This window comes from Anopheles stephensi, chromosome 2 (assembly GCF_013141755.1).
Source record: "Anopheles stephensi strain Indian chromosome 2, UCI_ANSTEP_V1.0, whole genome shotgun sequence".
NCBI lineage: Eukaryota > Metazoa > Arthropoda > Insecta > Diptera > Culicidae > Anopheles > Anopheles stephensi.
In genome coordinates this window covers 40,138,224-40,159,622 of record NC_050202.1, presented here as the reverse complement: position 1 = coordinate 40,159,622, position 21,399 = coordinate 40,138,224, and the positions used below count along the sequence as shown (strand labels likewise).

Sequence of the window (21,399 nt, the reverse complement as noted above, 5' to 3'; positions counted from 1 at the left end):
GAAATTGATGGAAAGAAACGCAATTTATCAAAATAGTTCTCCTCCTCTCACAGGAGGTGATGCGGCATTCTTCCGTGACAGTGTTTCTTTCTAACGAGAGATTGCAACACTGCCGTGACCAGGATTCGAACCTGGGTTACTACGGCCACAACGTAGGGTCCTAACCACTAGACGATCACGGCTATAGAATGCTTGTTACGAAAAAGTCATTTGTGCTTTATTTTAAAACCCAACCCATCCAACCGAATTTTTCTGCGTCTCTCCTCATGGCTCATCACGACATGAATGGTCCCAGTTATTTCAAGTACAATTAATTAAATTAACACACGCATAGCAATTCTACACACAAAAAAAACTACAACCGAAAAAAAAGCAATCCGTGCGTCGGCCGGGAATCGAACCCGGATCAACTGCTTGGAAGGCAACTATGCTGACCATTACACCACCGACGCCCTGTGAAAGCGGCACGATATATGCGAAACAGACCCCAGTTCCTGGAATTCCATTAAAAAGCGCCACCTTTACCGCTTTTATGGACAACAGTTATTGTGTTTGGGCCATTTATATACACACAAGACGTAGTACAATCTTCGGATTACCTTCTATTACACGAATTTCGGTTATGCCATATCATATACGCTCATAAACAACAGTCAAGGTAAAAAATTAAATTGCTTATATTTTACGTTCGTAAAACAATAATCATAATATTCGTATGCCAATAATTGAATACAGCACCGAAACAAGAAGCTGTCTAGCCACAAAACACAACACACAAGATACGAGTAAGAGCTATTAAGTGTGACAACAATAGGTAAATTAAAAGCAGAGACCACACACGGTGAAGAAATGACGTTGACCGACCCGTAACGTATGCATTGGAACAAAACAGAATCAATTCGGATGCAAATTAAACGACGTTTGATCATCCGCCCATCCCGAGGAAAATGATTGACTAAGAAGGTCCTGCAATGATGCTTTGCTCAAAAGAATTCTGTTGATTGCTACCCAGGTCAGCTGAAATTCTCCCTAATCAATGATCGTTAGCCGAATGAATAGTTTCACAAGCGCTGTATTGTTTTTTTGCCGTGTTGTTGTTTCTTTGTCGTAACTGCTCACAATAAATTGAAATGTTGGCAATAAGTTGTCGATTTGTAAAGGATATGGTTAAAAACACTTGATAAATAGCGAGTTAATAAATAGTTTGATAGATAAATAGTTGGTTGGCGATAGCAATGACACAGGATCATCAAGTTAAAAATCGTGAAAGTAAGTCTATTCCTTAATGCATACGTTTTGTGGTCTCATGTTCTTCACATTTGCCCATCGACTCATCGACGCTAGCCAGTTTTGGCGTGATGTCAGGGTGTCCATTTCCCTCCGTGAATATAATAAAATTAAAGAGTATAGGATTAAAGAGAGTGTAAAAGATCGTAAGAATAGGAGGTGGTTAAAATGATAATACAACATATAATTTAGTAAATTCTAAAAACTGACTGAATCAACCGCTGCGAGCGTTGGTGTTTGAATCGATACTAAAGGATTGAGTTTAGCTTTGTGTTTTGTTTTGTGTAACGGAACGCCACACCCGTGTATCGGACGTTGCTTGAGCTACCGAGCTTCTGCAGCTCTGAAGGCATATACAATAATATTCTGTCGGTGTCACCAACCGTCAACTACGTCGCCTAACTAACGCCGGAAGCTGGTTTTGAAGCCCTTCATCGAGGACAACACTTTGGCCATCATCGGAGCCTTGCGTGGTTTGGTCGGTTGGAACACTGCAAATGGGCATTAGGTAGGCAACGGTTAGGCATTATCAAATTGTCCACTCTAGAGGAATGTGTTCCTCCCTGGCTTATCTTACCTTGCGCCTGCGCATTATCGCGCACTCCGGCCGCCACTCGTAACCGTGCATCGCCGGCCTGCGTTACATTGCCAGCCTTGAGAGCGGCTACGCGTGCCGCCGGTGAAACGACCGGTGCGCGGGCCGTACCATACTTCACCTGCTTGCTAATCACGCTTCGCGGTGGCTTCACGGCAGAATCAACGTACGCTAGCTGCGTTTTGCGGATCGGAGCCGCCGCCTGTTCCTGCGAAAGCTTAATGTTCTGCGTCAGACTTCTCAACTTCGCATCACGTTCCTCGGAGCAGCGCTGCAAAAAGTCGAGGAGAAAGGCGACGAAAACATTTAGTGAAAACCACCCTCACTTGAGAGACCGTTACACACTTACGAGAAACATCTCACGCCACGTTTCCAGCTCCTCCTCGTTGCGCTGCTTCGACCGAAACATTTTTTTGCAATGCTGCTCCCACAGCACATCGCTCTCCTCGACAAAGTGTGGATTAAAGTGCTCCAGATGCAGCAGCTGGTTCGGGTTGGCCCGTTCCAGCACCGGCTTGAGGATGTAAAACGGTATGCCGCCGGTCGCACCGATCTCATCGATGTGGTCCTGCAGCAACCGAATGCACAGCTCGTACAGCGTCGGAATGACTCCCTTCGAGTTCGTCTTCATCCCTGAGTAAACCTTCGTACGTAGATTTTTCGACTGCATGCTCTGGCCAAGCGCTTCCTCCTCGGTCAGCGGTCGGCCCTTGCCGCGTCCACCCTGCCCTCCCATAAACACACACTCCATCACAGTCTGATTGAGTGGCATCGGACGGTAGTGGGGTGAAATCATCGGAAGCGATTCCACTATTTCCGAAGCCTCCGGAAGCGGTTCCAGCTTTACGTTCTGCGACAGCAGATCCGATGCCGTCGGTACACCACCATTGCGGCAGGTGGATGTAGATAGAGAGGAAGTGGATTGGTGCTTACTTCTGGAGTAGGACGCTTGACCATCCCGGTGGCTCGATGACGAGGACGAGGGCGAAGATTTAACGACCGTTACCTTCACCTTTTCCTTACTACTTCCCGGAGCTTTTTTCTTCGATCCGGACGGCATACCGATCATGGCGAGCGCATCGGCAAAGCTAGCTCCACCGGAACAATCAAGACCTTCCTCGTGGACATCGTCGCCCACGGAGTCATCATTGGTTTGCTCTTGGTTCGGCCCGGGTGAGGAGCGGGCTTTATCTTTTCGTCTCGATTTAGACTTTGATTCGCTCTCCGACCGGTCCCGGGATGATTCCGATCTATCGCGATGATGATCGCGCCGCTTGGAGGAAGAGGAGGACGATTTATCCCTCTTCGAATGTGATGCGGATGATGATGGTGTAGAGGTAGCATTCGGAGATGAAGTTTTCGTTTGCCCGGCAGTATCCGCGCTGCCACCCTGCTCGGGTCTATGTTCCTTGCGAGATCGTTTCGAAGACGGTGCCGCGTCGACGCCTTCTGTCGCATGTCGTTTTGAACTACTGCTGCGCTCTTCCTTCGACCGATGCCGGCCTTCTCTATGACTAGATTCTTTATGTGCGTGACTACTGCTGCTGCTGCTGCCGCTACTGCTATTGTTACCACCGGCGCCGTGATCGTTTGCGTTGTTGCTGTGATGCTTTGAGGAACTGCGATCCTTGTGCCGGTCGCCGTCACCGTGCGATGACGATTTCTTGGACGAACCCTGATGATGGTCGGCCCGCGAGGAGGAGGAGGAGGAAAAAGATTTGTGTGATTTCGATTCCCTTCCACTTGATGACTGATGCCGGTGGTGATGATCACCGTCGTTCTTTTTTCGCCGATCGCTACCGTCCGTTTTGTGTTTGCTCTGTCCGCTGCTAGAGCCGCTGGATGATTTCGACGTGGAACTGTGATGTTGGTTTCGTGAGCTGCTGCCGCTCGAATGTCGCTTACTACTGTGATGGTGATCATTCCACTGGCTAGATGTTGCTTTTTCCTCCGGACTTATCAGATGTTGCGGTTCCGCTTCACGATGATGCATGAGGTAGTGAACTTCTTGTTGTGGCTGTGTAGATTGTCCATCCGATTCTTCCTCTTCGCTATTGCTATCGTTACGGTTTGGTTCGTCGTCCACACGGTGCTGCGTCTCTCCGTAAGATTCTGAAATGAAAATCGGCGGTATTATTACTATGTTGTTAAAAGCATCTTATGGCGCGTACGTAATCCATCTGCCTGCTTATTATAGTTGCAAACAAGAATGTGAAAATGTGTGTTCCAAAGATCTCATCAGTAGAGAGTTGGATTCCCAATACTGAGGGACAATCCTGTCAACAGCTGCTGTTAAATATTAACTCAAATTTTCCATCAACAATCCATATGTTGTTGGGTACAAATGAAATTAACATCGTAAATAAATATTGTACGATCAATGCCGACTTTTGAACGTTCCTACCAAGCGCATTCATTTGTGTTTAGCTTCCAAGTGTTAACTGACGTATGCAATTTATCGTGTGGCGGAAGTGAATTCGATCTGTTCCACATACCGTCTCGATCTGCATTGTGATGTGATACACGATCCTCACCGTCGCCGTCATCATCATCATCATCGTCGTCGTCGTCGTCGTCGTCGTCGTCATCATCCTCATCGTCATCATCTGGCAACGAACGGTTATGGTGGCCTTCGTGGTTATCTTCTTCCTGATCGCTCATATCGCTCCGTCGTTGGCCATCGTCATTCTGACGTCCATCGGAATCCGCGCCTTCGCCGTGCGTCCCGGCGTTGGCGGTATTGTCATCCGATTCCTCCGAGGCTACCATCGCTTTCCACTTTGTCACGAGTGCTTTGGCTGCAATGCCCACCTCACCGTCGTACTTCCGGAGACTGTTGACCGTCCGCCCGATGCCGGTGTCCTGCAGGTGTCGAACGGATATGGGCAGCTTGTACAACTTCCCGATGCAATGCACGATCTAGGAAGACAGTGGATGCAAATATTAATGTGTTCTATTCGGCTAGCTTATTTGCTTCTAGGTCAATGTTGAACTGAATTTGGGAAGAGTTGTTGCTCATATGAATCCCAACACAAACGGTTTACTTTAACAACTTTAACTAGAATGTAAGTGGAACATAAACACGTTGCTATTAGTAACGCTCATGGTTATCGAACTGAGAAGCATAGATTCAGAGCAAACTTCAACACGACAGGCAGGAAAAAAGGGACCATGCTATTTTTTAAGTTTTTAAATAAATCATATCGTTATTTTTCAGTCCGTGGCGGTTTCTGCGGTCAATGCTTGGCCACCAACCACGTGGTCACTAACGACGGTGTTGCAGATACGAAAAAATGCTCCATTCGTGCTTGGGTGCAGTTTATGCTTCGGAGTGTAAAAATATTTGCTTGGAATGCTACATTCCGACGAATCGGTCCCAAGACGGGGCTGGTGTCCGTCAGGTAGACAAAGCTGTAACCGACGGCGGAAGCACGCCCCTCGTTGGAAGAACAGTGGATTTTGGTACCTTGCTTGCAAATCAAATCAAATTTACTTACCCTTGCCGTGTCATTTAGTGACTTGTTGATGCTGGTCTGGTAGTGATTGATAATGTCAACGATCGACGACATTTTGGTCCCTCACAAGTTCTGATACTTTCCTCGCGTACGATGACGATGGAGGTTTTTCCCTTTCCTTACGAGGGTTTTTTGCTCGCCCTAGACAGCCGCTGCTGTCTTGTGCCTTCTTCACCTTCTTGCGATCTCCTTTGGCTTGGCTCTATTATTTCAAGCACACACAATGATAAACACACACACACATACACTCGCTCGCTCGCTCTCTCGCTCGGCTACCTTAAATTATTTATGTATATACACATGCAACTTTACACACAGCAGGTACGTACGGTTCGACGGGTACGATCGTCAGGCCCTTTTCGCAAGGTGTTTTGGATTGACCCGTAGCTTTGTCCTTCAAATTATCACAACATTCGTCGGGAGCTAATGGGAAAGAGGGAACGAGCGCTATATACTAATCAAACAGCACACAGTTAATTCTATTGTTTTACATCCTATAACCACGGGTGTCTCTTTCTGGGTCTGCTCTAAGCCCAAGGTACTTGTTTCCCTGTTTGCTGCATACCATCTACAGAATAACTGCTATTTTCCAACTGCTTCAGCTACTGGTACGCACGCATATGCGTAAACAAGAGCACATGTACAGTACACGCACACATCGACACACTAGTATAAGTTCGATGCACACCTGGTTGGTGCGTTGCTTAGGGGAAAATCGCTTGCCAACACATCGGTCGCCGCCAGCTAAGGTGCGCCTTTCCCTCTCGACCGACTTTGGGGTTGGTTTCCTAACGGTGGCCGGATGTAGGGATGACTAGAAACATCCGTACGGTGCATTTGTCAATTGCACCACATTTTCACGACAACTTTTCACTCACTTTGCTTCACTGCAAGTCACCCGTAGTGCAAGAACCGTTACGCAATGAAATTCACAGACACGACGACGAATTCGCTTGCTGCAACGCTGTTGCTGACTCTGCTTGGCTGCTCGACGGAGTGTTGTTGATTCTGCGATTCAATTTTCACTCAATTAGAAGGTCAGCGATAACGTAAGCAAAACGCGACACAAATATGCTACCGACTTATGATAGCAGACAGCATACACACGCTTTCAATACACCATTCCTGCTTACGTTCATCAGCTGCAACGGAGAGCGCCCATGTGTGCGTTCGACCCGAGCAGATACCTGTCAAACTCCGGCTTATCATTGCACCACTACTATCAGCTATCCCATGCATGCTAATTAAATGTCTAAACTTGGCAGTTAAAGGGACAACCAGCTAGCTAAATAATGAAAATTTCGAACGACCAATTTGGCCGGCCTTTGATCACGCAAGTTGTTGTATAATTATGAACTGATGTGAAACTGTTTGCTTGTTTTTCTTTTTAAACCCAGCTGTTGCGTAGATTAACCACATGATAAATTGAATTAAATAAATAGCTACTCTACTCACACAGAACAAATGTCTGATTCACGTAAAATTAACAAAAGAAACGAGAGCTTTGGAAATATTGTACTAGACCACTTCCTCTGCTACACCCTGTGGATGTGGCTGTCAAATGTCAACATCGCGAACAATTCCAACGCAAACGTATGTGTATTGGGGTTATTAGACGAGGAATTTTTCATCGGTGATTTTCTGTCAAAACACGTTTGACAGATAAATGCCGGTCTGAAAAAATGAATTCGACATGCTCAATTCAGATTTCGATCGCGCTGGTTTTTTTCTGTCAAAGTGTGGATTGTTTACATTTTGGAAGCGTTGTTTTGCCTCGCAATTTTTATTGAATATTATTGTCCAGTTTATTTCGTGTGATTTAAGATGAATATTGAAGACGATGTTTTGTTAATGCAAAGAGAGCGATTTGGGACCAGTTTGAACCGAAAAATCTCTAACCGAACGTTCGTCTGACCGAAGTGCTGTCGGTCACGAAAAAGTATCCCTATCATAATGGCATCGTCAGTCGGTGCCCGGCATGGTACGATACGTGTTAATGATAAATATTTCATTCCATTTTAGAATAACGGACAATTCAAATGTAAAATAATTCGGATGATGGCAATAAAAATCTGTGCAGCATATTGTGTTATTACACGGACAGCTGGTTTTTTTCTGTCAAACGCCCTATTTGACAGAAAATCACCAACCAAAAAATTCCTCATGTAATAACCCCATATGCGTGTGTATGCGCATGGCAGTATTGTTTACGGTGTTTGTTTTGCTTCTTCTTCTACACCGGGTTCGTTGCTCGCCCACCCAATGTGATCGCTATGTCCCCGGTGCGTGACGTCATTATAGCGACACTGCTACCGTATCGAAAAATAGAAATCCGCTCACCGGATCAAACTCACCCACACATGGCCATTTATCCGCTGCACACACATTTCTCACTCGACCCCACGTGTGTGTAATGCGGTGGGGCGGGCGATGATCGGAAATGGAAAAAGACATGCGTTCGGTGTGACGGTGCTGAACACAATCATATCAACAACTGCCCACCCGGCGCTCGGCGCCCATAAATTTCGCAGAAAGCGCTCTCGCACGGTCAATCCGTCCCGTTGGTGCTTCGCGGGCAGTGCGAGGTTTCGTTCACGTTCACCTTCTCAAGAAGCGGTTCGGTGAGTATAATACGTGTGTGTGTGTGTGTGTGTGTGTGTGTGTGTGTGTGTGTGTGTGTATTTATCTGCATGCATACGTCACGGTGCGTTTGTGTTCCACGTGTGCGTGCGCGCGTGTGTGTGTGAAATACAGGGTACGCAAAACGGCGAGCGAAGGAGAGTGTGTGCGCACTGTAGCCTGCAAGTGCGCCTGTCAAAGCGAAACGCCACACGCCACAGTTCCCGGATTTCGGAGCCGTTTGCTGTCGCTCGCCGTCACCGTCGTCGTATTCCAACGCAAACCGTGAAGAAGGAACGCGGTCCGTGCGGTCCCTCGTTCTCCCGTTCAAGTCCTACGGGTAGTGTACAGTGAGTGTGCGTGCGTGTGTTTTCGGTTCAGAATTTTCTATCTAGCATTTTTCGGTGCGTTTTTGGGGTGTATTGCTTAAGTCCCGAACCTTTTTGCGTTACCTGTGGAGTACGAAATGCCACACCAAACGTTAATAATTGGCCTACAAAGAGGAGCCAAAAAGAGCCTTAATAATGGCGTGATTTGCCACCCGCGGGCTGATGTGTGTTGGTGGATCGGGATTTTAGGATGTGAAATTTTGAGCAGTAGAACGTGCTACGTGAGCGTGAGCAATTTTTCGCCCTCCCCCCTAATTTTGTTTCTTGCCTTTTCTTTTATTTTTAACTCGAAACTGCACATTGTCCGGGATGCGTGCGGTGCAGAACAGTGTGTTGTAGTAACCAGCAGTAACCAGCAGTAACCATGTATCACCTGAAGACGATCGCCAAGAATGCCACCATCAAGCAGGAGGTGGCCACCCTGGTGAAGGCTGTGGCGGCCGTCCAGCAGCCGTCGATGATGGTGAACCAGCAGCAGCCGAAGCGCACCTACGCCGAGCACCAAATCCCGGAACGCCTGAAGGATGTGTCGACCGCGGCCAACCCGCGTTTCTTCGACATGGTCGAGTACTTCTTCCACCGTGCGTGCCAGATCTGCGAGGACAAGCTGGTGGAGGACATGAAGGGTCGTGCCTCGATGGACGAGAAGAAGAAGAAGGTGAAGGGTATTCTGATGCTGATGCAGCCGTGCGATCACATAATCGAGATTGCGTTCCCGCTGCGACGCGATTCCGGCGACTACGAGATGATCACCGGGTACCGTGCCCAGCACTGCACTCACCGTACCCCGACCAAGGGCGGTAAGTAGTGGGTAGTAGCGGTGGAGTGGGTGAAAACGAAACGAAAATCGTACCACTTGAACATGTGCGGGTGTGGCGGTGTTGTGTGTGTGTGTGTGGCTGTTCCGGTTATGTAACACCGGCGTACGGCCGTGGCAAAATGCGTCGGCCCACCATCGCACCAGGAAGCAAAATTTCGGGGAAAAATCGTTATATCGGGAACAAAGGAACAACGAAGAAACCACCAAGCGCAAGGTGCCTCTTTCACTTACTTCTCTTGTTGCGTGGACACACTTGCATGGTGGTTCTTTTGGCGTTTTTCCGCACTTTTCTCGAAGTATTGCTCCCCAAAAGGGGTCCGCTATGAATGATTAATGATGTGTACGCCTACGAAACTGTTCGGTGCAAATGGAAACTGAACCCAGGACAATCTGGCTGGCAACGGTCAATCGAGATAATTCCGTCTTGTGGTAATGCTGTGCTGTGCTTGGTAAAACGAGAAATGAAGAGGATTAGTTTAAATTTTAAACTTTAAATATATTAATTACGCATCGGTTTCTAATGATGGGACCGATTCCCTCACGTGATGCGAATACGAATCTCTCATGATCGTAACCCTCCTCTCGGTATCATGCCTTACTCCTCGGCGGCATACAGTTGTCAAGCAGAGCGCGTTGAACGAGATAAGTGTGCTTCTCATGCTGCAGACCCTATCATAATGCTGCAGCGTCCCCATCATCGTTGGATAAAAGACATATTGCACCAACAGCAATTGAATGGGGTGCAAATGTTTGACATTTAAAGGCTTCATAATGGGAATTCGATATAGTTGGAATGCTCAACAATCTCAACTAAAACATATTTTTTTTGCTTTCAAAAGGACCAATTAAACTTCTTCTGCTCGTGAGCAATAAAGATTAGATTACAAATGCGAGCTTCAAGTGTCACACCGAACGGTTGCTGCCGCTTACAAACGCATGCAAGCGCTCGTAGAAACTGGCCCGGGCAAGGGAGTAGTGGTGTTGCTACCAAGATATCAGTCTGTCCGCAATTGCTTTACAACGCTGTGAATCAATCAATGAGGGACGACAACAGTGTATAGTTGGCTTGCTGTTACAGCAATTCTCTCGCAATGACTCAGTTTTTTGTGGAATGATAGCGCTATTTCATAAATATCCCGCCAATGCCGGATTCCTGTTTATGTAAAAAATGCAGAATGCGATATAAAAAGCAAAAGTCCAACATCATTCTTGGCGCAGACCAAGAGAACAGTGCCGTAACAAGGCAAAGCAAGCGGTACACAAAAGAGGCACAGAGAACACATGTTCAAGATGTTGTCAAGCCAGCACGTGTTCCCTCCTGAACTTCCTGTCCCTCGCGGGAAGCTGCCGTTCTGGTTACGATGCGCCGTCTGATGCATTGAAGCATGACGAGTTGATGGACTCGAGAGCGCACTGACGGCAGCCACTTGAGTGCAGAATTCCATTACACACTTTCACCTCGAGTCGAGGGGTTGAGCGCGAACTACTCGCATGGTTCGCTGTTGTCATAGCCGCGGGAAAGGTCCGGGCGATCGTCAACCTCTCCAAAAGGGGAGTGGTTGTTCTGGTGCTGCCTGGAAGAAGGGTTTCGAAGCGATTATCATCTACAGCTAATCGTGTAATGTACGCATCATCGCTCGCCACACCGCGCCAATAATAGTAGGACCACCGGGCCTAGCGCAACTGGCGATCATTTTCCCCACAAGCAGGCAAGGTCACCCACACGTTGATAAGCCCTATCGAAAAGGGAGGACCCACCGGAAAGGGCAATGCGAAAGTGAGAACAGAAACCGATAGCTCTAGAGCTCGGTTCGGTTGGCGGATTGCGCATAGCACTGCGCGCGATTCTTATGTGACTACGCTTGAGTGCGTGTGTGTGTGTGTGTATGTCTGTCGTGCTGCTGATAACAGTAGCCAAGGGAAACACTGTTGCGAAAAGAAGCAACTGAAAGGGAACTGCTCCATGTGATGATGCGCTTAAACAACAATCGCGCGGCGCCTTACGGTGGAACGGAGGTAAACAGCAGTTGTCCCTCTTAAACCCTTGAGAAGCGTTAGGCCTCTAAATATAGGTCTGTTTTCGTGTGTGGTTTTATGGGTTAAGCAACACTTAGCTCATAAAACAGTATCTCTAAGGATCGTTCGATTATTTGGACTAATCAATGTTTTTCCTCCAAACCCGTTACCAATGTGGTGCCGTATCACCGTGCACTTCTGCAACTCTCGCGGGGGTGTGTCTCTCCGTTAGGATTGGTTTGCGTCACGGTGAACAAAAATCGATTCACAGAGGCTAAAAATATTGCGGCGCGGCTTTGGCTCCGAGTTTGGCCCACGGCCCTCGAGTGCGACAGGATAATCGTTGGGTACCGCTGGGGGAGTTCTCCATATAACAACCTGTGCTCGCTCGCTCGCTCGCTGGGTTCGATGGTGTGTGGTGCATACATTCTTTGATGGTGTTGCTCGCGGGATTTGCCTGCCGGAGGCATTCTTTCTGTTTATTTGCTTCTTGCGATGATTGTGTCACGATGTCACGAGGCCTAGCCTGTTCGCTAATGTAGCGCGATGTTACGTAAAGCCAAGCTACGCCACGCTAGCATGGTTGTGTTCTCTCGTCCTCAAGATGTGAGAGCAGTAGCTCAATCAATCTGCTGTTACTAACCTACCGGTCACAAATAGTAGCAAGGTGTTGTTAATTAAAAGACGCGTGGCTTTGTTCGCGCTGTTCGGCAAACGATCTAATTATTGTCAAATTTGCCGACATGATAAACTTCGGTTCTAGTGTCTCTCTAATGCGCACCCCAGTCAACTCCTATAAAAAAAGCAACTCACGCGGCAGCTTGTTTTTTACAAAGAAGTCACGACATTCTAACGCACCTGTCGCGCGGATATGAGAAGAAGTCCCTATTAATAGCCCCAACCGTGGTAGTAATTTGCGGAATTTAACCGAGTTTGTCTGCTCCTGCAGGTAGCTAGCTGGTTCGCCAGATAGTGGAACGCACGCCGATAGAGAGCGATGTGTTTTTCTTGTGTCGTCTGATGCTTGTGGTTGTTGTTGTTTACGTGTGGCTACTTTGTTTTTCATTGAAAGTTTAAATTAGCATACACGCTAGAAACTCGAAGTTGTTCGAACTACGTACCTGTTCGTATTTGAAATGGAAGAATCAAATGTAAGTTGCAATGGGTTATGCAAATCGGTAGATAAATATGAATCCAACTCCCGTCTGCTGCGTGTATCATCGGTGAAGGTTATTCGATATCGTTAGCACACCCTTCGCATCCAGCCCTGGTAACAAACTTTCATTCTGCGATGATAAGGAGCTGTTAGTGATACGAATCCTATTGCTGTTTACGAAGAGCATCTTTAACGTTTACCTATCGAATTAGACCCACCTTTTCGATACATTGTTGCACACGTAGACGATAAATAGCGTTCGATCCTTGGGCATTCGATTAGAGCCGACGGGCCGATGGAATTGGTAAATAATTTGAATTGTTGTATAGAACGTACCTACCCCAGACGCGAGAGCGGTCCTCTCTACCGACACTGGGGGACATTTTGCACCGTACAGACACTCTGGTTGCTATGATGTTACATAACGACGCACAGCAATTTGTCGGTCTGCTTGAGTTTTTTAATCGTCTCACTCGAAGGTATGTTTGTGTTTCGCATGGGCATAGACATTCGGGTGATAGAACCTTCTAAAAATAGCTCGTACGCGGCCTAATTCGCCACACCAGCAGTTTCTCTCTGCACAAAGGCGAAAACCCCGGAGAGCATACGCATACGCACCGCCACCGTACGAGGTCTCTGTGGTGTGGATCAAAACAAACCCTGTGAACGGCGATCACCCGATCTTCACCACGTAGATACATGTGTGTGTCTGTGTCGGAAGAAGGTGCTGTGCTCGACTGCTCGCCGGATGACTAATCTTTCATGCGAATGGCAGGCAACAACAGCAGAACTACCGTGTTGTGTATCTTCCTCGATTCCTCGCCGCCGCATATTTTAAACCGGTTCGGCGTATGTGTGTTCTGCCCCTGTGTGGCAGACCTACCAGTTTGACGATTTTTCGATTGTTGCTATGTCGTGATGCTTGTTGCCTTTCCGGTGCCGGTGAAGAGGTTAATGCTTTGGCTGTTTTCTGATAGGTACGAATGTTCGCCGATTCGCACCACCGATAGATGCGATTTACATGCGTTGTTGCTGTCTTATTCACATTTAAAGCAAGGCTTCTTCTGCTGCGTCAATGTTCGACTCAGTATGCCATGCAAAACAGCACCGAAAAGCCTCGGGGAGACAGGAAGATCTTATAGCCTAGCTTCGTTACCTTGTTGATAAGCGCTTTGCTTGCGCTCGCAAGATGAAAAAAGACCTCGAAAGAACGTAAAGAAAAGGAATTGTCTCACCTCGTGGTGTGGCTGAGAATATCTTATCTCCGGGTAGGGGTTTTCAATTCGTACCGGTGACCTTGAACAAAAGTGACATCTTCAAATGGTTTCCATCGAACGATGCGTAATAAAGGATTATGTTGCCGGGGGGATGTCAGCTATCAGCTTCTGCATTATCCTGCACTCTGATAATCATTTTATCTCTCTCGGTCTGTCTGTCTGTTTCCCCCCTTCCACAGGTATCCGTTTCTCGCTGGATGTGTCGCGCGATGAAGTGAAAGCCCTGTCCGCGCTGATGACGTTCAAGTGCGCCTGTGTGGATGTGCCGTTCGGTGGTGCAAAGGCCGGCGTCAAAATCGATCCGCGCCAATACTCGGAGCATGAGCTGGAAAAGATTACCCGCCGTTTCGCGCTGGAACTGTCGAAGAAGGGCTTCATTGGCCCGGGTATCGATGTACCTGCTCCAGACATGGGAACGGGCGAGCGCGAGATGTCGTGGATTGCCGACACGTACGCCAAGACGATCGGACATCTGGACATTAATGCGCACGCTTGCGTTACCGGCAAACCGATCAACCAGGGCGGTATCCATGGACGTGTGTCCGCCACCGGTCGTGGTGTGTTCCACGGACTGGACAACTTCATCAAGGAGGCGAACTATATGGCCCAGATCGGTACGACCCCCGGCTGGGGTGGCAAGACATTCATCGTGCAGGGTTTCGGTAATGTCGGTCTGCACTCGTGCCGCTACCTGACCCGTGCCGGAGCCACCTGTATCGGTGTCATCGAGCATGACGGTTCGATCTTCAACCCGCAAGGTATCGACCCGAAGGTAGGTTACCGTAATCTTGACGCCTAATTGGACTGTCCGATAAGTAATAATACTTTTGTTCTTGGCGCATAATTGCAGGCTCTGGAAGACTACAAGAACGAGAAGGGCACGATCGTTGGCTTCCCGGGTGCTCAGCCGTACGAGGGCGAGAACCTGATGTACGAACAGTGCGACATCTTCATTCCGGCTGCGGTCGAGAAGGTCATCACCGCTGACAACGCTGGCAAAATTAATGCCAAGGTAAGGAACCGCGATCAGCCTCAGTTGGAGAGCACAGGGACGGACGCCTAATCACCTAGCTGGATCACACACTTTTAGATCATTGCCGAAGCTGCCAACGGACCGACCACGCCTGCCGCCGACAAGATCCTGATCGATCGCAACATCCTCGTGATTCCGGACCTGTACATCAACGCCGGTGGTGTGACGGTTTCGTTCTTCGAGTGGCTCAAGAACCTGAACCACGTGTCGTACGGCCGTCTGACGTTCAAGTACGAGCGTGAATCGAACTACCATCTGCTCGGTAAGTTTTTCTCCGCCTGCATGGCGACTATGGATAGCTTAGCAAAAGAACAAAGAAAAAAAGCTGCACTAGTAGCACTTGCCTGCTTGCTTTCTCTAAAAAGGATAAAAATGGACTAGACACGCATTAGCCGCAACACCGACCGAACGCACTCGTAGTACACGTGGACGCGGTGTTGTGTTCCTTAGGTTGCCTTTTAGTGGAAAAACAAAACGATTGGCCTCCTCTCGATGCAGGTGGTTACAACACTGTCATTCCACCATTGGTACCGCCGCAGCTAACAGGAATTGGCTTTCGAATGCAGCTTTCGCCTCCATGATCGCCTTAAACTAAAACAAACAAACAAATCGGACCATGTAGAGAAAGAGCATGAGCGCTGTAAGAGTTAATGGCCACCAAGCGAAACGGGTTGGTGTCCAAAGTGTGTCCAGCTTTTCATCGCCAACCCGTCGTAACAGTCTGCTGACGGTAGCAAAAATGGAAACGAAATTCAACTCCATCCGCTGGCACTTTTCTCCTTTACCGCACAGCCTGTAACCCTCATCCCTGCTGCTGCTTCATTTGTTTCTTTTCTATTTTTATTTTACCACTTTTTCTTTCCTTCTTTCTTTCTTCTATTTTCTACATACCCACACAAACAATCAAACAAACACACACTTACCGTGTTTCTTTTAATATGGCCACAATTTCGATGCCAGCCTCCATTCAGCAATCGTTGGAACGATTCGTATTTAGCGACGAAGAGAGTAAAGTATCCCAACAGTTTACGGTGGTGTCTCTCTTTGTGCTTGTTGTGTGCCACGTGTACTTGTGTATTTTTTTCTTTCTTTCTGTAATTGGCATTACCACCACCTACCTACCTTCCTACCTACATCTATTGATCTGTCCTCCAAAAAGAAATTTCCACTCTGTGTAATTTGGTCCGTGCAAAATTTGTAGCATGGTTTTCTATTATAATAGTACTGTTTCGGCACTTTTAGTGGGTCGGTCTGACCCGATTAATCCGCAATTGGTTCGTTCCACAAAATTTGCTCCATCGTCGTCATTCCTTCTACCGATCTTCTTGCCCTCGTGCTCATCCCATCCCACCACATCAGCGTGTTGTGTTCTGCCCGCTCGAAAGTCGCTCGTAATCGATTTGCGTGGTTCAAACTGACGGGAAACGGTGCCCGATAAACCGTTGTATTGCACTTCCGATCGTCACCAACAGCGACGAGCGACGACAATACCACTAACTGTGTGATGCATGGTTTGCAACTGTTTGAAATTAACCGATTTTAGTGTTGAAAATACGAACGCACCCCCGTAACGGCATGCGATGAGGATGATGCCCGCTTGAACTTTTGCGTGGATTTTTAACAGCCCAAACTGCGCTTCCACACTGCAGGAGGCTAGGCTGCTGGCACGCGGTTAATTGATTGATCTCTTTCTCTTTTCTCGATGCACACAGAATCTGTGCAAAGATCGCTTGAGGCACGGTTCGGCACGGTCGGCGGTAAGATTCCGATTGAAGCGTCCGAAGCGTTCAAGAAGCGCATCTCCGGTGCCTCCGAGAAGGACATCGTGCATTCCGGGCTGGACTACACGATGGAACGTTCGGCCCGCGCCATCATGACCACCGCCATGCGCTACAACCGCGGACTGGATCTGCGCTCCGCCGCTTACATCAACTCCATCGAAAAGATCTTCCAGACGTACGCCGATGCCGGTCTTGCCTTCTAAATCGCCCCCGTTCTCAGTAAACCCCAGCAGTTTGGCGTCGTTTGTCGTCCGTCCGGACAGCTCTCTCTCTTGCCTAATGATAGTGTTGTAGAGTGTTGTTTTCACTTCCTCCCCCCCGTCATTTATCACGTGTTCGCAAGGACAAAGGCATTTCGGTTCGGTGTGGTGTGCACTGCACTACTGTATAATTTAATATTCTCGCGATGCACGCGATTCTCCTCTCTCCCTGGTGTTCAAAATGCGAGGAAATACATGAAATAATGAATATACCTTTATTTTATTGAACAAAAATGAAAGCCTCCACTCTTTGTAAGCCTTTAGCCGTACGGTACTGCGCGGTGCTTTTGCATTGGTTCTCTGCCTTCGGAATCCGTGATTTCGTAACATTTTTGACCGAGTTTTTCTTCTATTCTTTTTCTCTTTTTTCTTCTCTCTCTCTCTCTCTCTCTCTCTCTTTCTCTCTTTTTCCCCTCAAACAATTTGTTTGACAAAATTGTGCGCCCGTTTGGGGCGTGCGTGCCCTTTACTACTGCCACTACCGACCAATCTATCCAGCATCCGTCCAGGAATCGCTCGAATCGTATCTGAGCGCGGAAGACAGTAAAGTATCCACCATTTCCCAACTTGTACAGCAAATGTTTCGCAAACCCACCACTGATTCCCGACACCGCAAGTTTCGTTTCACTTACCTTTCCCCTGTGTTACCGTGTTTTAAGTTTGCATTGGGCGTCTCTGAAGCCTTAGCCTTCTTTACTGTGTTAATTTATTTCCTGTGTGTGTGTACTTAACTTACCTTCTCTTCTTGCTCTCTCCCTCTCTTAAGTCACTTCGAATCACTGTACGAAAAATCAGGCAGTTTTCTTTATGTCTTGCTCCTCCTATTTACTATGTACTCCCTTTCTTTTGCTTTCCTCTCGTATTATGTTCTGTTTTATTTAGAGGGATTTGTTTGTATGTTTTTGTGAATTTTTTTTGTTGATGGATTGGAATTGTACTTCACATCAACCGCTTCCTATAGCCGCCGCATCCTGTATTTATTACGGTGAAAATAGTAGAGTAGATATAGGTTACAGTTTTTCGCCTTTAATTTCGATTTTCCTCCGAATACGTAGCTATTGAATACGTATTCAAATGCGTCACTATTAGATGGGGCTCGCTTAATTAGCTGCAGTTTCAAACTCTATGATCAGGGTCTCTTACGATATTTGATCTTCAATGCTTTCTATCAACTTTATATCAGCTCAGTCTAATCGATTAAAGTCATCTGACGACAATGATTGTAATACTTGAATGAAAATTAAATTAATACAGATATTTTAGACAATTGCTTTGACCAAGAAGAAGTATTGTACAAAAATATTACTACCTCTTTCAAAAGGAGCTCATTGTGAGTTGAATCAGAAAATAAGTGTTCCCTCAGTTTTGGCACTTGCTGGACATTAAACGATCCTCCGCCTAGACTGCAGCGCGGAGCTGATTTGCTGAACGTCCAGCGCTCGATGTCTGCTCAACAGAAGAGTATATTAGACGTTGTTTAGTTGTCGTCAGTTGGGACCCTCAACAACCCACTTGATACAGGGTTATGCAATACTCGACTCGGGGATGAGCAGTAACCGGGGCCATCGGGATATTCCTCACTTTTTCCAATTCCTTCACTTTGAAGCGTTCGACCACCTCTGAAGACCATCTCTTCTTCCTTGACACTTCCACCTCTGCTAAAGTTCTGAGCCTGTCATTTCTGGCTTTCTGCGAATTGATTTTGCCCGTAGTCAGACCTGCGTACAGGGGGGAGAGGGAGGTCTGGACGGGATTTGAACGACGGTCCTGTCGCGTGAAGACCGGTACACCCTTGTCGTCTCGACCACCGAAAGGCCCATAGTTGTCTCAAATTAATTCATAACATAGCGATTCCGTGGACGCTGAGCTGACTATTCGGCTACGGGCACAATCAAGTCACCGAAAGCTGGAAGTGAAGTGGTGCCAGGGAAGGAAGGATACTCTATCTTAAAGCTAGTTCAACGTAAAGTGGGAGCATCGTACGAGAAATTTGGAATGACCGTTTGGAAACGGTCATGCAGTGCATGGTACTTGGCATGTTATCCGCAGTTGGATCTTAAAGTGTTCCAACACTCGTGTCCGAATTATGACAACCTTTCTGTCGGCCCTAATACTAGCCACTGGTCGTCCGGTCTCTCGTTTGTTCGATCGCAGTTCGTCTCCTTCTTCCACATTGTTTAACCGCACGCTCGTTCGCCTTCGTCTTGGTCTGTTTCATTGCACAAAAATTTGGTAAAATTCAGTATCATGGGAAACGATTACTAACAATTAAACATTAAGAAGCTGTAGGATGATAAGATAAGAGCAATGTCTAATTTATACTTTACCTCCATTAAGCCGTTGGTACAGTTTCAAACACTATTTGTTGTTGATTAAGTATAGTTTTGTAAGCAATACCTCCTTCCACCGCCATTCTTCATCTGGGGTCTCCTTTTCTCATTTCCAGAGTTGGGGTGTTATTTGGGGAGTAATCGTTCATGTTATATTGGTCACGCGCCATCATCTTGAACCTTTCCCATTCTTATGATTCCTTGCTGATACACGATCCTCAACGATCGAGCAATCAGTCGTTTCTTTTGCTACACGACGATCATCATTCTAACGCTTGCTTCATTTGCTCTCTCTCTCTGTTCTCGCCCACTCCAGAATCTGTGCAGGCATCGCTCGAGCGTCGCTTCGGTAATGTCGGTGGCAAGATCCCGGTTACGCCCTCGGAAGCCTTCCAGAAGCGCATCTCGGGCGCATCGGAAAAGGACATTGTCCACTCCGGGCTGGACTACACGATGGAACGTTCGGCCCGTGCCATCATGAAGACGGCCATGAAGTACAACCTCGGTCTGGATCTGCGTTCCGCCGCGTACGTCAACTCGATCGAAAAGATCTTCCAGACGTACCGTGACGCTGGTCTCGCTTTCTAAGCGCGCAACGAACGAGCACAACGCGCTACGCGAATCAAGCGCCAGCTAGCAGCAGCAGCAGCAGCAGCAACCGATACGGAAATCGCCCCCAGAACAACCCCCGGACTCTCCCTTCAGCATTAGGCAATTTTTAAGGATTCCGTTTCCTCCTGCTACCTCAACGCGAATGCGGAATCCCACCCAGCACGTACATTCCTACTACAGCAGCATTCCGGATGCGGGAAAGGTGATGCCAACTTCCGTTGCATGTGTCTCACACATTCCATTTTAGACTGTCGGCTTCGTTGTGTGTGTGTACCGTGTTGTACCGTCGTGTGCGTTTTTGCACTTTGATAATTTCATGTTAGCCTCCTCATGTACTTACCTTAATCGTGCGATCTTGACCATGGCCCGCCGCGCTGGATGTTTATACGAGCAGCAGTACAGTAGTAGAGTGAGTTAGTATTGACGTTGGAGTCGTCCGTAGAAACCACCCAAAATGCAGCTCACCGGAGCGAGTGTAAAACAAATGCAGCAGTATATTTAGATGTAATGGAAAATACGGTTCGACGCCGGACGGGCAACCACGGCTGCCTTTTGCGCTATTATGTTACTACTTCAACTGCGTCTATTTCTACTACTTCTACTACTACTACTGTGTTCAAATTGAAGCAAATTTTACAACTTCGCGCACTGTTCTATCTCACAAAACTACAAAACAGACACAACAACAACAAAATAATAATTTAGCCGAGCGGTGTACCGATTGAGAGGAGGCGAACAAATACTGCCGCCAGCAACCAGGCCAGTGTATGCTGGCGCAAAAGCACTCAAGCAACTTAAGCATAGCGAGCAAATCTTAACCCGTGAAGAAAAAAAAACACAAAAACAAAATGCCACGTGTAACGAGAAGAAAAAACAAAAGCTGACGCAAACACGCAAAACAAACACTGAAAACAACTTTCAATAAAAAGTGAAAGTAACAAACAATTATACACAATATTGCTTGTGTATTTGCGGCATGTTATTGGTGTTATCCGAAACTAGAGGGGTTGAGTCGTCGTCATCGTCAAAACTATGGTGACCTACTGTCGTAATATGGAGTGAGCCAGAGGTCGCGGTGGGCTCAGCACTTAGGTGGAATGATCAACGATCAGTTCAGCGAGCAATTATAACCTTCACTAGCAGAGATGATACCTTTGCTCCGGTCGCGTGGAAGGACAATGACCAGGTCTATGAGCAAAGTGCCAATATGATTAACAAAACTCTACCCACTGGCAGTATAAGGCTGGCTTCTTCGGCCCTTTCATAAGCAGGCTTCAGCTTCTCAATCTCCTGAAACTGACGGTTTGTTCCTGCTTTTATCTTAACGAAATTCCGTCACTTTGGAAATTGGGTTCTTCCTAAATTCAAAATAGGATCTTAATCAATTCGAGATCCTTTTAAAAGGATACAGTAATTAGTAATGATCATCTGTATACGATAGTGCCAAGCTATTTGAATCGGTTGGATCTTTACATCGCTTGGTAGCGTGATGTCCAATGTAAATCTTGGATCAGCGTGGATTAATCCACGGGATTAACTGACTTTGGGATCGGCAAAGAATCACCACCAGGATTCAAGCCGATTTCAATCCTTTTAGGGATTTAATCAACAAATGTTGCGATCCCCAAACCTCCCAACACTATCAGTTTACATCTGGCCGATCTACCACTACAAACCGAAACACATTTTTCCCGTGGCCCTCCGATATT

General features: G+C 47.2%; 2 protein-coding genes and 2 non-coding genes across 31 annotated transcripts; 1 reads left to right on the top strand and 3 right to left on the bottom strand.

Annotated features, from left to right (window-relative positions):
* Positions 1-110: 110 nt before the first annotated feature.
* Trnah-gug lies at positions 111-182 on the bottom strand. Its single transcript has one exon. It is a non-coding gene; the product is annotated as a tRNA-His (tRNA).
* A 198-nt stretch (positions 183-380) lies between these two features.
* On the bottom strand, positions 381-452 carry Trnag-ucc. The gene has a single exon. It is a non-coding gene; the product is annotated as a tRNA-Gly (tRNA).
* Positions 453-653: 201 nt separating this feature from the next.
* On the bottom strand, positions 654-6,580 carry LOC118507905 (transcription elongation factor B polypeptide 3). 4 transcript variants are annotated; one of them, XM_036047161.1, is made up of 6 exons: positions 5,963-6,579; positions 5,380-5,820; positions 4,378-4,801; positions 2,232-3,994; positions 1,865-2,153; positions 654-1,778 (listed from the first exon to the last, which is right to left on the bottom strand). In XM_036047161.1, exons 2-6 carry the CDS (start codon positions 5,449-5,451, stop codon positions 1,690-1,692), a joined length of 2,637 nt encoding a protein of 878 aa, XP_035903054.1. In that variant the 5' UTR covers positions 5,452-5,820; positions 5,963-6,579; the 3' UTR covers positions 654-1,689. The 4 variants fall into 4 exon arrangements, with proteins under 4 accessions (XP_035903054.1, XP_035903055.1, XP_035903056.1 ...); XM_036047162.1 differs by having other exon boundaries at positions 6,276-6,579; XM_036047163.1 differs by lacking the exon at positions 5,380-5,820 and having other exon boundaries at positions 5,963-6,580.
* A 1,178-nt stretch (positions 6,581-7,758) lies between these two features.
* Positions 7,759-20,584, top strand: LOC118507907 (glutamate dehydrogenase, mitochondrial). 25 transcript variants are annotated; one of them, XM_036047187.1, is made up of 7 exons: positions 7,863-8,018; positions 8,730-9,205; positions 13,854-14,446; positions 14,525-14,686; positions 14,765-14,969; positions 17,247-17,291; positions 19,395-20,584. In XM_036047187.1, exons 2-7 carry the CDS (start codon positions 8,770-8,772, stop codon positions 19,664-19,666), a joined length of 1,713 nt encoding a protein of 570 aa, XP_035903080.1. In that variant the 5' UTR covers positions 7,863-8,018; positions 8,730-8,769; the 3' UTR covers positions 19,667-20,584. The 25 variants fall into 25 exon arrangements, with proteins under 25 accessions (XP_035903082.1, XP_035903080.1, XP_035903064.1 ...); XM_036047171.1 differs by having other exon boundaries at positions 17,247-17,360; XM_036047182.1 differs by lacking the exon at positions 17,247-17,291 and adding an exon at positions 15,668-15,715.
* Positions 20,585-21,399: the final 815 nt, after the last annotated feature.

Bases quoted from the DNA above. Each gene is read 5' to 3' on its own strand.
- LOC118507905 (XM_036047160.1), bottom strand. From the start codon at position 5,451: ATGTCGTCGATCGTTGACATTATCAATCACTACCAGACCAGCATCAAC. The intron at 3,995-4,377 runs GTATGTGGAACA...TTTTCATTTCAG, and splicing joins TCACAATGCAGATCGAGACG to AATCTTACGGAGAGACGCAG. The intron at 1,779-1,864 runs GTAAGATAAGCC...GCCCATTTGCAG, and splicing joins CGATAATGCGCAGGCGCAAG to TGTTCCAACCGACCAAACCA.
- LOC118507907 (XM_036047171.1), top strand. From the start codon at position 8,770: ATGTATCACCTGAAGACGATCGCCAAGAATGCCACCATCAAGCAGGAG. The intron at 9,206-13,853 runs GTAAGTAGTGGG...CCCCTTCCACAG, and splicing joins CCGTACCCCGACCAAGGGCG to GTATCCGTTTCTCGCTGGAT. The intron at 17,361-19,394 runs GCAAGTTTCGTT...CGCCCACTCCAG, and splicing joins CACCACTGATTCCCGACACC to AATCTGTGCAGGCATCGCTC.